This window comes from Onychomys torridus, chromosome 1, assembly GCF_903995425.1.
Source record: "Onychomys torridus chromosome 1, mOncTor1.1, whole genome shotgun sequence".
NCBI lineage: Eukaryota > Metazoa > Chordata > Mammalia > Rodentia > Cricetidae > Onychomys > Onychomys torridus.
In genome coordinates, this window is record NC_050443.1 from 108,307,109 (window position 1) to 108,320,616 (window position 13,508).

The 13,508-nt window shown below is 39.1% G+C and overlaps 1 protein-coding gene across 6 annotated transcripts in view; it reads right to left on the reverse strand.

Annotated features, from left to right (window-relative positions):
* Positions 1-13,508, reverse strand: part of Ate1 (arginyltransferase 1) — a 125,813-nt gene that overhangs the window by 97,066 nt on the left and 15,239 nt on the right. For 4 of the 6 annotated variants that reach the window (XM_036195097.1, XM_036195078.1, XM_036195127.1 and 1 more), the window contains 4 exons: positions 13,244-13,347; positions 11,084-11,338; positions 5,904-6,130; positions 2,004-2,132 (listed from right to left, as the gene is read on the reverse strand). In XM_036195097.1, coding sequence (XP_036050990.1) covers positions 2,004-2,132; positions 5,904-6,130; positions 11,084-11,338; positions 13,244-13,347 — 715 coding nt within the window. Of the gene's footprint in view, positions 1-2,003; positions 2,133-2,927; positions 3,057-5,903; positions 6,131-11,083; positions 11,339-13,243; positions 13,348-13,508 lie in introns of all 6 variants that reach the window. The other 2 variants (XM_036195107.1, XM_036195087.1) reach the window with 1 other exon arrangement.

Below are 13,508 nucleotides of genomic sequence, written 5' to 3' on the forward strand. Positions count from 1 at the left end.
AGAAAACAGTTAAAAGCATCAGAGAAACAAAATGACAGATATACAGAAGGGAAAAATGCAGGAAAAATCTATCAAGCCTTCTGGGCTCTGCCTCCCCACTCTTGAATAGAGACATCCTCTGTATGTTCACCACCGTGGTGACTTCACACCAGACAGGATCTTCAATGATCCAGCATGCTACCAATTACTCCCACCTCTGTAAGACTTGTGGTTCAGGTAAAGAGCATCTTCCACCAGACATTTTAAATTCCTCATTGCCCCAGCTTCTGTGACTGACTCTGGGATAAGAATATACCTCAAGGAGCCAGGCAGCACATGCTTTCAGCTTCTTCACTGAAGCCACTGGGAAAGACTCATCTTGGTTTTTAAAGGCTGAGGTCTAGACTATTGGAATGAGGCGCCCTACAGTAACAGCATCCATCTCTACTGCCAAGAAGTCAAACTGAGATTAAATAACTGTAGAGAAAACTGGAGCTGGAAGACAATGAGCTCAAGACACAGAGCTAGTATTCCCAGAAGGAATAAAGCTAGTTCTGAATTATATATACAAATGAAATTCTCTTGTTTAAAAAGAAAATTATCACTTCAAGGGCTAAGTTGTAGCTCAGTGGAAGAATGCTTGTCTATTATGTACAAAGTTCAATATTCAACACCACAAGAAAAAAGTCAGTGCAACTTTGGTTTCCGATGCCTACCAAGTTGATTTTTCTCAAGTAACTAAACTATTCTATACATATTTTTAATTCTTCCTAAATTGTCTTAGTTCATTATCAAACTTTTTTAGGAAGTCAAGACACATATTTAAGTACTGACAGACAATATGTCACAATGATCTGGAACAAAATAATCCAACAAAATAGCAAAGAGCATGAAGAGGGAGACAAAAATCAAGATGGCAGCATGCCAAGAACTGCTGAAAATGGGTAATGGCGGTTAGGTGTATAGTACTTCCAAAAACAACTTTTAAAAGAAGTCTGGCTCCTAACTAAATCTGCACAGCTCTGTCACCTGACACACGGCCAATGCTTTAACCATACTAAGGTAAGCAGTGATTAATCAAGTACACCATGTAGTTCAGTCTCCACACTGTTGATCATGCTCCAACTGTTACCAGGAACACCCTTCTCTCTTTCAGTCCAGACATACTCCTACTCATCTGCCATGCTTGGCTCAGAGTCACTTCTGCACCTGTCGGTGCCTTTATTCCAACATATCACTACCCCACTGTTACAACTGTAGACTCTCATTCATTTAATATCCACAGCTGAGAAATGGATCTCAAGTGCTTGTTAGATGATGCTTTATACATTAATCTCTACAGGTTTGTGCTGTGGGATATCTTTCTATATGTGAATATGTGTTGCTCTGATTGGTTGATAAATAAAGCTGTTTGGCCAATGGAAAGGCAGAATAAGGTGAGGCAGTACATTCGAACTGGAAAGAGAGAAGAAAAGGAGAGTGGGACAGACACTGTGAGCTGCTGCCAGGAGAAGCAAGATATGAAAGTACAGGTAAGCCACGAAGCCACATTGCAATGCATAGATTAATAGAAATGGGCTGAGTTAAGTTGTAAGAGCTAGCTAGTGAGAAGCCTGAGCCACAGGCCATATAGTTTATAAATAATATAAGCCTCTGTGCCTTTACTTGGGACCAAGGAGCTGAGGGAAGCAGGTGGAAGAGATTCGACCCAACCACAGGGACCAGAGAAACTTCCAGCTAAAGGTTTGGTTCTTTCACTTTATGGTTTAGGCAGTAAATGACTGCTGACTTAGGCTGGAGAACAAACCCTTAACAATGCTGTATTCAGTTTCTGGTGAGAACGCTATGTAAGAAAACCTCTTGAATTTACAATTATTTTTCATTGAAGGACTTAAAATGCTAGGTCTGAATCCTTCCCACAAAAGATCAGTACAAACACTCAAGAGTCATCAGTGCTACTTAACAGTATATTGTGTTTCTTTACAATCATGTCAATGCAGGGAAAAATGTTTAAGAGACAGTACCTCAGTCTTTCCACATTCAATAGGTGAATCCTGGTGTATGGCCACTTGATACTTGGCATATAAAGAAAAGGACTGGTTGAAGGATGACTTGAACTCTGGGTCCTCAAAGGAGGCAGGTACTAGCCTCACCTTCAGAGCAAGGAAAATATGAGCCAATGCTATTGAACCAACTCTACCTGTTGACACGCTTCTGAAGGTGAGGCTAGAGGAAGATCTCCACAAACCACTTCCAAAGTTCCGCCAGGATTTGTCATAAAACAGCAGGAATGGAGCTAGGCGGCACTAGGCCTGAGTGCCAACTTTCTACCAGCATTCATGAAAACCTCCAACTCCCGAGAGCCGATTGGTTTCTGCTTTGATTTTTCCCTATCAACCAGCTGTACTGTCACATACACTAGTCACTACTGTCACTACTTAGCACTCAGCCAGTACTTCTGCCACCTCGACTTAATAAAGTGTCTTAGGCTTTTTTCACCCCCATAATTTTAAAATCATCTGCTATATAAAAGTTGACAAGGATGTCTATTAAAGACCTTTTCCTACTACATAGCTCTGTAATGTATGAGTATTCCATTAATAAGGAATAACTGAGCTGCTATGAACTCGTTCTAGAATGTTCTAACATGGATGAAGCATAGCGACACACCAGGCCAAGTACACCTTCTTCTCATGGGTATTAACTAAAAGCTCCACCACTGATTTATAGATAAACGTATCCATACACAGCAGCTTTGAATAAAGGCAACTTTGCATGTGACTTTCCACTTTAAATTATGTATAATTGGCACTTAACATGACAATAGTGATTTCACATTTACAGACTGTCCACTCACTCAATCTTATCTTTGTGCAGATATGCTACAAATTGAATATTAACAAAAATATAGTACAATTAAACCAAGACCTCATACTTGGCCTGCTGACCTGGCTCACAGTTGGTTTATCAGGTGGATCCTTGTGAATAACCATCTGGTAACGCTTATAGACCTGGTAAGACTCCTGAAATGTGGCTTTGAACTGAGGACTTGGTGGAGAAGATCTCACCACCCTCACCTTCAGAAGGAGTTAAAAAACAATGTTCATTAATTCATTCGTTGATTCACTTCTGCAGAATATGCAGTAACAGAAACTCCCAATCAAAAACCATGTTTCAACAAATATTAAAGCATAAACACATATTTTAACATTAAAAATCAATTAAGTTAGTAAATGAAGAAAAAGTTATTGTAGCAACATACAGTCTACTTTAAGAAAGCAAAAGAGTATATTTAAGCCCTGTATATTTAAGCCTCATCTCAGGGGAATTAAATACATCTATTTCTACTGTGAACTGACAGTTCCTTCTTAGCACTGATAACACAACCACTCTTTAATTTTAGTTGTTCACAACTTACTAAGTCAGTCTGTCAGAAACACTAAAAACTGTAATTACCTTTGGCCACCTTCATTCATCATTATTATCTCTAAACCTACAACTAATCCTGTAACTATGAAAAGCAACTTTCACAAAGCATATCCACTTCATGGTGGAGTTAAATGCAGACTCTTAACGTTTCCTTTATGTTGTACAATGTAAACAAAGCTCCCTGGCCTTAAATGAGGATAAGTTAAAAATGGTAACTGTACACAGGACTAGCTAGTAATTACCTTATTAATTACTAACAGTTAAGATGCAATAGTAGCAAAACAAAATTAAATGCAATACAGTAAGGGCATAACTGGGAACTTCATGTTGGCACAGGGAAGTGTGACACCCAGCAGATAACAAATTCCTCACACCCTGGTTACTACCATATTAAAAATGTAAACACTGATACATACAGAACTGCTGTTTGAAGTTTAGTTGATTCTCTGAATAAACTACTTAGGATCAAAGGATAAAAACCTCTTAAAGTATTTTAAGTAGTATAGTCAATTCTCTACAATTCTGGAAGGAGGAAACTCAATACCTATATCAAAATAACAAGCAGTTATAATGGTCAAAGCTCTTAAAATTTGTCTGATAATACAACTATAGGGAACCTTTTACAATTCCTGGGTGTCTATGTGTGTGTAGTGCATGCACAGGAGTGTATGTGTACACATGCCTATGTTTGGCAGGATGAATGGGGTCCACTGCTCTACATCTTAACGTCTCTCACTGACCCAAAAGCTCACCATTTTAGCTAGGCAGGCTGGCTAGCTAACAAGCTCTGGGAATCTCCCTGCCTAAACCCCACAAAATTAAGTTACAGACATACACTGCCATGCTTTTTCCATGGGTGCTAGAGATTCGAACTTAGGTCTTCACTCTCCCCCACTGAACCATCTCTTCAACCCCATCAAGGTTAGCATCAATATCCTTGAATAATGTTAAACTACAAATTCAATCAAGCATAAGAATATTTTTTAATTATTATGGTTAATGTTTTAGAAATTAATTCTATTATATATAATTAATATTGAAAATTCCAATGTGAAGGCTGGAGAAATTGCTCAGTGGTTAAAAAGTGTTGACTGCTCTTCCAGAGAACCTGGGTTCAATTCCCAGCACCCACATGGCAGCTCACAACTGTAACTCTAGTTCCAGGGGATCCAAAACCCTCACACAGACATACATGCAGGCAAAACACCAATGCATATAAAAACAAATAAATTTTAAGGGCTAGAGAGATGGCTCAGAGGCAAGAGCACTGGCTGATCTTCCAGAAGTCCTGAGTTCAATTCCCAGCAACCACATGGTGGCTTACAACCATTTAGAATGAGATCTGGTGCCCTCTTCTGGCATGCAGGCAGAACACTGTATACATAATAAATAAATAAAACTTCAAAAAAATTTTTAATTTTTTGTGAAATATGAAACAGTTTGGAAAAAAATGGGAATTTTACACAAAAAAGATTAGCTAAACTGGGTAGTATTTATTTTTGTTTGTTTATTTTGGTTTTGGTTTTTCAAGACAGGGTTTCTTTGTGTAATAGCCCTGGCTGTCCTAGAATTCACTCTGTAGACCAGGCTGGCTTGGATTTCTTAATGAGAAAGGATTTGGTAGTTGTACTAATTTTATGTCAATTTGACACAGCAAAGTTATTAGAAAGGAGGGAACCCCAATTGAGAAATGGCTTCTAAAGATCTAGCTGTAGGGCATTTTCTTAATTAATGATTGGTGAGGGAGGGTCCAGCCCACTGCAGGTGGTGCCATCCCTGGAGTTCTATAAAGAAGCTGGCTGAGCAAGCCATGGGGAGCACGCCAGTAGCAGTACTCTGTAAAAGCTCCTGCTTCTGGGTTCCTACCCTGCTTTGAGTTCTTATCTTGACTTCTTTCAGTTATGAACAATATGTAAAGTGTAAGCCAAATAAATAACCCCTTTCCTCCCCAACTTGCTTTTTGGTCATGGTGTTTTGTCACAGCAACAGTGATCCTAACTAAGACAGTAGTATAAGTTAGTACAGACTGTATATGTGACACTGTTGCCACCTTGATCAAGACCTAGGTTGGAATATTATAATAAAACTGATTTACTTATGATCTAAACTATCTTTTACCATTTTAATTTCCAAAATTGAATTAATTTTAAATTAATTTTTAAATACTTTTGTTTTTGTAAACTACTTAACTACAATCAATTAACACAAAAAGTCATAGTGTCCTGCTTAATAACATGCTACAACTGAATTAATAGTTTCCAAAGCTCTTAAAGAATTTTCTTAAATAGAAAATAAATGCTAAATAGTAAAATAGCAACTTGTGGGGTTGGGAATTTAGCTCAGTGGTACAGTGCTTGCCTCGTAAGCGCAAGGCCCTAGGTTCTGTCCTCAGCTCCAGAAAAAAAAAAAAAAAGCAAATTGTAGGCATTAGTTCAAAGAAAATAAATACCCAACACAAAACAAAACACAAACAGCAACAAAAACCCTCCAAGTACCTCTAACTTGTGTGATGCATTCTCTGGTAAAGATTCAAAAATTAAATCTTCAAGTGACTTGGGCTGATTGGATTTAGCCTTTGGTAGCAAAGATGCTGGCTGACCTTGAGCCTGGAAACCCTCAAAGGCTCCAGTTGCGTTTTGCTGCATGAGTTTTAATCTTTTCCTTTCTTTCCGCATTTCCTTTGCTTTTCGACATGGAGGCTTACTCAAATCAGCCCCTTTACCTAAAAAGAATGTCAAAATATTAGACCAATGACATTTGACTCTAGAAATGTTTTTTCAAGTCTTATGGATTATACAGAGTTAAGTCCAAAGAGTTCACATTGAAGTTTCAGAGGATCCCTAAAATTCTAGAGATAGGAGCAGTCAAAGAAGGCACATAGTCACACAAACTTCTCAAGGCAGTTCTATTATTGAAAGGCATTCATTTGTCCATCCATCCATCCGTCCGTCCGTCCGTCCATCCATCCATCCATCCATCCATCTATTCATCCAATTTAAATATCTGCCCATTTTTCTGCTTCTATAAATAGAAATCATCACATTTCTACTTCTGCCTCTCTGGTCCATATTTCTAGGGACATTTTTTTAATACAGAATAAACACTGGTGTTTCTTAAGAAGAATTCTTGCTCATTTTAACATATTTATTTATCTAGTTAGAGCTCACAGTTCCAGTTAATGAATTTTGTTCTAATTAAAAGATCATGTATTAACTGACAGCTCTTTAAAACTATCTGGGTGTGGTTGTTCACCCCTTTAAGTCCAGTACTTGGGAGGCTGAGGTGGTGGATATGTTCTAGGCCAACCCTAACTTCATAGAGGGTTCTGACCAGAACTTCATAGTCAGACCATTGCCGATAGCCATAACATAAGCAGATGGCAATGGATATTCAAGGTGTCAGCCCACCAGGAGAAAAAACACTCTAATGGGAAAGCTCGTTCAGGCAAGGCCATGAGGCAACAGAGTCCAGAATATCGATTGGTTCTGTTTGTAATTTCACATGTGCTATTGCAGTTTTTCCTAGCAGCTATGGGGAACTACCCATTGCCTGTATCATAGTGTGTTTTCTCAAGTATGCACACTGCTCCATCTGGGGATTTCCATCTGGGGATTGTCTAGAAGATGAGAGAATAACAAATATCATATAGATATATCACAAGGGATGATTTTCCAAATGGCCAGGGCTACAGAGAATAATCTGACTTCATAACCCTGAGAAAGAGTTGCAAGTTTCCTTTTTTTATAGCCTAAAGTTATATGCAGGACAGAAAAATATATTTTAAGATTTAAAACACTTTTAATGTCACTGTGCCTTGGAGAGTGCTAAGTGAGATCATATTAAGAGGTTTAAGGTAACCCTGGGTCTCAACATTTAAGACACTTCTCTCTCTGTAAACTCCCAGTCTGGGAGAGCCCAGCATTTCTGACTGTTAACCACAAAATGTTAGTTTAAAATTACACTCAGAAGTATAGAACGTAGTACATAATTTTCTTATTTTTCTTAGACTCCTCAGTAGTCTAGTTTTATAACTCCTTTAAAATGATTTATAAGAGTATCTCTCTAGATAGGTAACAATGACTGGTTCTTTCTTTGCAGCTGCAAGTTACAACCCACCAATTAAGATATTGAGATTTATTGCATGTGAGTTGTTGGGATGACTATTTCTTATCATTTACTTAAGAAATAGAATGTGACCTTCAAATGTAACTCCTCTATTCAACATGAAAGATTCTGTTGAGTATATATAGCTTGTGAAGAACAAAGGGAGAGAGAATCAACATGAGAGAATAAAAAAATTGAACCATCAATAGAGTATATGTGAGTTTTTTCCTTCCATCAAAACCCTCAGATGGAAAAAGTCTTAGCCTCACTGATACTGTGAATTCCTTCCAAGCCCTGTCTACAGTGTTGGGGCTGGTCTCCCGGGCCATGATAGACCATGTCTGAAAAATGGGAGAGGGAGAACCCACAGTTGTCAAGGTATATAGAATAAGAGACAGTGGAAGGCTCAGCCCTAAAGGAAAAGTCTATAGCACACTGTCTTCTCCTTAGGCCTACAGATCCTTGTGGAAGAAGTGGATAGAAACACTATTGCTGTGGGATATCTTTCTGTATGCTGTGAGTATGTATTGCTCTCACTGGTAGATAAATAAAGCTGTTTGGCCAATAGCAAGGCAGAATAAGGTTAGGTAGTACATTCAAACTGAAGACAGAGATGAAGAAGGATGGAGTCAGAGCAGATGCCAGCCCGACACCCACAGAGCAACATGCCAGCTAATGGGTAATGCCATGGTCACGTGGCAATACATAGATTACTAGAAATGGGTTCATTTAAGATAAAAGAGCTAGCTAGCAAAAAGCCTGAGCCATAGATCAAACAATTTGCAATTGATATAAGCCTCTGTGTGTTTATTTGGGACAAAGCAGCTGCAAGACACAGGAAAACTTCCGGCCACACACTGTAATTGTCAATGGCTGTGGATGACTACAAGAAAACTGCAGTGGGGCAATTACACACATGAATTCACAGCAGATGAAACAGCATGTGCATGACCTACATAAGCTCAGGCCAGACAAAAATTCCCAGCATAGAGAAGGGAGGTGGACACAAAGTCCCATCCTAAGCTAAGGAGCAACTGATAGCTGCTGGGAGAGGGAAAGTCACTGTGAAGGTATGAAGACCTGTTGGGTTGATCACCCTCCAGTGAAAGCCACATATCCAAGAATATATACACAGCACAAATTGGACTTGGTGGGTTTAAAAAGGGGGGAGGGACAGTTGAGTGAGCTGGGAAGGAGGCATGAATCTGGAAGGAGGGGAGAGGTCAATATGATCAAAATGCAGTATAAAAAAATCCTCAAAGAATAGAAAACAGGGAGAGGGAATAAGCTTTTTTTAGGGTTTTTGTTTTATTTTATTATGAATGACCATCTATATCATCTTCACACTAATTCATTCACAGGACAAAGAAATAATCATAATTATTTCTCTCTATTCTTTTATACTGCCAGATCATGACACAATAAATAAGTCAGAGTTCCAGCTCAGTTAGAGTACACAGATCTTCTAAATCTGTGGTTCTTAACTTTCTTATTACTATGACCCTTTCATAAAGTTCCTCATGGTATGGTAATCGCCAACCATAAAATTATTTTCATTGCCACTTCAAAACTGTAATTTTGCTACTATTATGAATCTTAATATAACTATTTGTGTTTTCCAATGGTCTTTGGTGACCCTTTGTTCAACCCTAGAGGCTTGACTCACCGGCTGAGAACTGATGTTCTAGATCAACAAATAGAAACAGACCATTAATAAAAATCAGTACACCACACCAACTACATGCCCATAGAGATTCAGCACCTTAGGCATTACACATTACTTCAAATGATGTGAACAGCAGAGCAAACCTGCATAAGTTCTAATGAGTTCTGAGAGAATATACCTGTAGCCATTGCTAAACAAACGAAGTTCAGGTTCCACAGATTTCCTAGCCTTTAAGATTTTTTTTTTTTTTTTTTTTTTTGGTTTTTCAAGTCAGGGTTTCTCTGTGTAGTTGTGGTGCCTGCCCTGGATCTTGCTCTGTAGACCAGGCTAGCCTCAAACTCACGCCTTTAAGATACTGAGGGAGGTGGGAAAAGAGTAAAAAGGTAGTTTTAATGTTTCAGTAGTCCTATTCCTGGAAGCTCTGTATTCATGTTGTGTGTCCGTGTGTGTATGCACACAGAAACTAGGAGTCAATGTTAGGTATTTTCTTCAGTTGCTCACCATCACATTTTTCCTTTTGTTAATTTTTGAGACAGGGTCTCACTACATAGCCCTAACTAACCTAGAACTCTCTATGTAGATCAGACTGGCCTTGAACTCAGAGATCTCCCCATCTCTACCTCCCGGGTACTGGGATTAAAGGTGAACACCACCACAACCAGCTTTCCATCACATTTTTGATATAGCACCTCTCACTGAACCTGCTCACTGACTCAACAAAACTAGCTGACCAGCAAGCCCTAGCAATCTGTGTGTCTCTGCCTCCGCAGAGTATTACAGGCATACTCTGCCATGCTTGGCCTTTTAAATTAGACCCTAGGTATCTAAAAACTTTATCAATGGAGCCATCTCCCCATCCCTGAGGTAGTTGTTAATACTCTAACTATACTGCTATACTATGGGATAAACAAATAAGCAGTCATGTGATATTCCAATCTAAAAATAGCCTTAGGAACCAACGTTTCTGAGTGTGGAAGAAAGAAGACACACATGTAAAACCAAAACAAAAATAAGTAGTGAAATGCACAACACTCCAGTCACAAATTTACAAAGACGAGTCACTATGAAATCATGATCCCTAATTCTATTCACTGAAAAGACTAGAAGGCAAAGACCAAGCTAAGTGTAATAATATGGACTTCTAGTCTAGTTTATGACCACCAGTTGTCGTGCAACCTGACAAAGGGTAGGTACAAGATGACCCAGGAGCACTGTATCAGAGAGTAAGAAAGCTGACAGACTCCAAGGATTGTAAAGGATGCAGATGCCAAGCTTTATTGTTGCAAGAAAAGCAGAAGGCAACAAAAAAAGTGTTTCAATTCATGAGTGCATGATATCAAAGAAATCCAACTGGTCACTGTTATATATTATTATGAAAAATGGTAATTAAAAGAATCAAGAATTTATATTGCCTTTGAAATTTTATGAAATAAATAGATGAGAGTTTCTTCATAGAAAATCCCAACCAGGAAATAAGCAATGCACCATTCAAATAGCAATTACTAAATTCATTTAGGCACCATGTACCCTATTATCACTAATAAAAACTGAGGATCCTAGACATTATATATTTACTGAAAGAACACTCAACTACTCCTGAAGTAACCTTACTTGTCCTCCAATAAACAACAACTAATCTGATTAAAAATTTTCCCCAAAGCAGGTGTGGTGGAGCATGCCTTTAATCCCAGCACTTGGGAGGCAGAGGCAGGCCGATCTCTGAGTTCAAGGACAGCCTGGTCTACAGAACGAGTTCCAGGACAACTAGGGCTACCCTGAGACACCCTATATTGAGAAATGAAAACAAACAAACAAAATCCCTGCCCAAGCCCCCTCCCCCCAAACAACACAAAAAAATCTAATCAGTCTCTAGGCATAACTATCAACTGATACAAAATATACTACCTGGCTTAGGACCAATATGAACTTTGATTGAATGTGATGGTTCACCAGAGCCCAACTTTTCCTCTATAGCTTGTGGATGAATTAATTCTTTAGATCCTTCTTTTTTTAAACTTTTTTCTTTCTTCTTCTCTTCACTCTCTATGCTTCCTTTGAGATCACTGCTGAGTGTTTTAAGATCACACTTTATATCCAACTTGTTTATTAATGCAAAGTCACCAGCAACAGCATCCTCCATTGTAGAATCCATGGGCTCATCTACAAATGAGAAAACAATGAAAGCCCATCATCAGCTATATTATTTGACACATTTAAGATTAATACAACCGTAAGTAACCCTGTTACCACAGTGCATCTGCCAAACCCACGCTCTTATCTTCCAAAGCAAGGCAACCACGCCCGAGACTTGTCGCTCTAGCAGGAGACTGTGCCTCCAGTGCTGTGCCAGCTGTGCTCAAGCTCACAATGATGGAAGCACGACTGATACAGCTAATTCTGTCTTACTTAAAGGAAATTGTGGCCGGGCGGTGGTGGCGCACACCTGTAATCCCAGCACTCGGGAGGCAGAGGCAGGTGGATCTCTGTGAGTTTGAGGCCAGCCTGGTCTACAGAGCTAGTCCAGGACAGGCTCCAAAGCTACAGAGAAACCCTGTCTCGAAAAAAAACAAAAGAAAAAAGAAAAAAGAAAAGAAAAGAAAATTGTGACCTAAGATTTCAACTCTTTCCCCTTGGCCTGTTGACTCTGTCAACTCCTATGATAGCAGTTTTAGACACAACTGAGAAGCTGAAAACAAGTTAAACAAAGAGCCAAATGTACGGGCCACATGAAAACATAGGCAATCATTAATTTAAATATGGACTGTGATTTCTAGACACCAAAAAAATTTCAAAACATTTCTTACAATGATGTACATATAATATTCCATCAGAACTACACCCGAACTATTTCCAAGGCTCTAAATAGCACTTACCCTCTAACACCAAGCCTTCTGGCCTCTTTGTTGACCCCAGCTAAGCCAATCCTACACCAAGTTATCTATTCAGGACAGTGCATGAAGCTGAAGAACTTAGCTGCTGGGCCAACCACTGTCTCTCCAGCACTTAAGACAGTGACCATGACACCCACAGGCATTCAAGCCCACTTGTGGAGTGAATGGATGAGCTAGGACAAGGGTAGGGTTCCCAGGATGAGGTGCTTCCTATGGCAGCACTAAGAAAGAGCTCAGAGAATCACACTACCATGTCTTACATTTCCCATATTAGGGATCACTTATAGGAAAACTTCAAAGGTTTAAATGTTAAAACTGAAAAATAAAATGAATTAAATGGTACTCATAATCTTTTACGTAAAGGGAAGCCATTGATAATTTAAAATTGATCAGATAACTAAGAGACAATTCCATAAAATACTATTTAGTTTAAAAAAAAAAAGCATTTGTGTGTGTGCGCGTGTGTGTACCTATATGCATGTATGCATGTGTCATGCAGACTCTGTGTGGAGGAGAGAAGACAATTCTTAGGAGTCAGTCAGTGCCTTCTGCTTTGATTGTAAAGGAGGGTCTCGTTTTTTTTTCTTCTACTGTGCTTTGTACCCCAGGCCTGTGTCCTGGCCTGCAAGCGTGGGGCAATTCTCTCATCTCCAGCCTCCATCTCCACTAGGAATGCTGGGATTACAGGGTACACCGCGTTCTCTTGCCTTCTACCTGGATTCCAGGGATCCAAATCAGGTGGTACAACTAGTACTTTACCTGCTGAATCATGGCTCCCTCCTGGTCTTCATTCAGCAAAGTAACTGTTTAATTTTGTATATGATCATCTGAGCATCTGCTCCTCTATTTACATCACAAGGACATCATTAGAAGCAAGTCAGATGGGTTGTCAAAGCATTTAAATAACAAATATTTCAATTTAAAATACAATCACATCTTCACAATGACCCTCAGTTTCCTCTCAAAGGCACTCTCCTAGTATATATTTCCTACACTTGGAGCCTCTAGTGAGACAACTGGCAGTGTCACTAGTGCCACAGCTTGTGATGTTAGTGTAGGATGACGTTCTAACCAACTCCTCCCTACCTGACCAGAGTCAGACATGTCAGAGTGGGAGCCTTGGAGAGATACATTAGCTTAGAGCAAATAGTTTCCAGACCAGATCTCTTCTTACCCTCACAAGTGTCTTTCGAAATCTCCCCTTTAGCCAGAAATTTCAGCATTTTTTTCAAAACTTTCTTGTGAGATTTTGATGGCTGAAACTGTAAAGGATGACACCTAGAAAGGCAAGCAAATATTTTTAAAGCTTTTAATAAAGTCAATTTAGGATAGTATATTGTAGATTGCAGCAAGTTTCATGCCTGAAGTTTTTTGTAAAAGATGTGATTTAAAGCAGCCTTTAATCCTACTCCAAAACTCACTGTAACTACAGTAAAGAG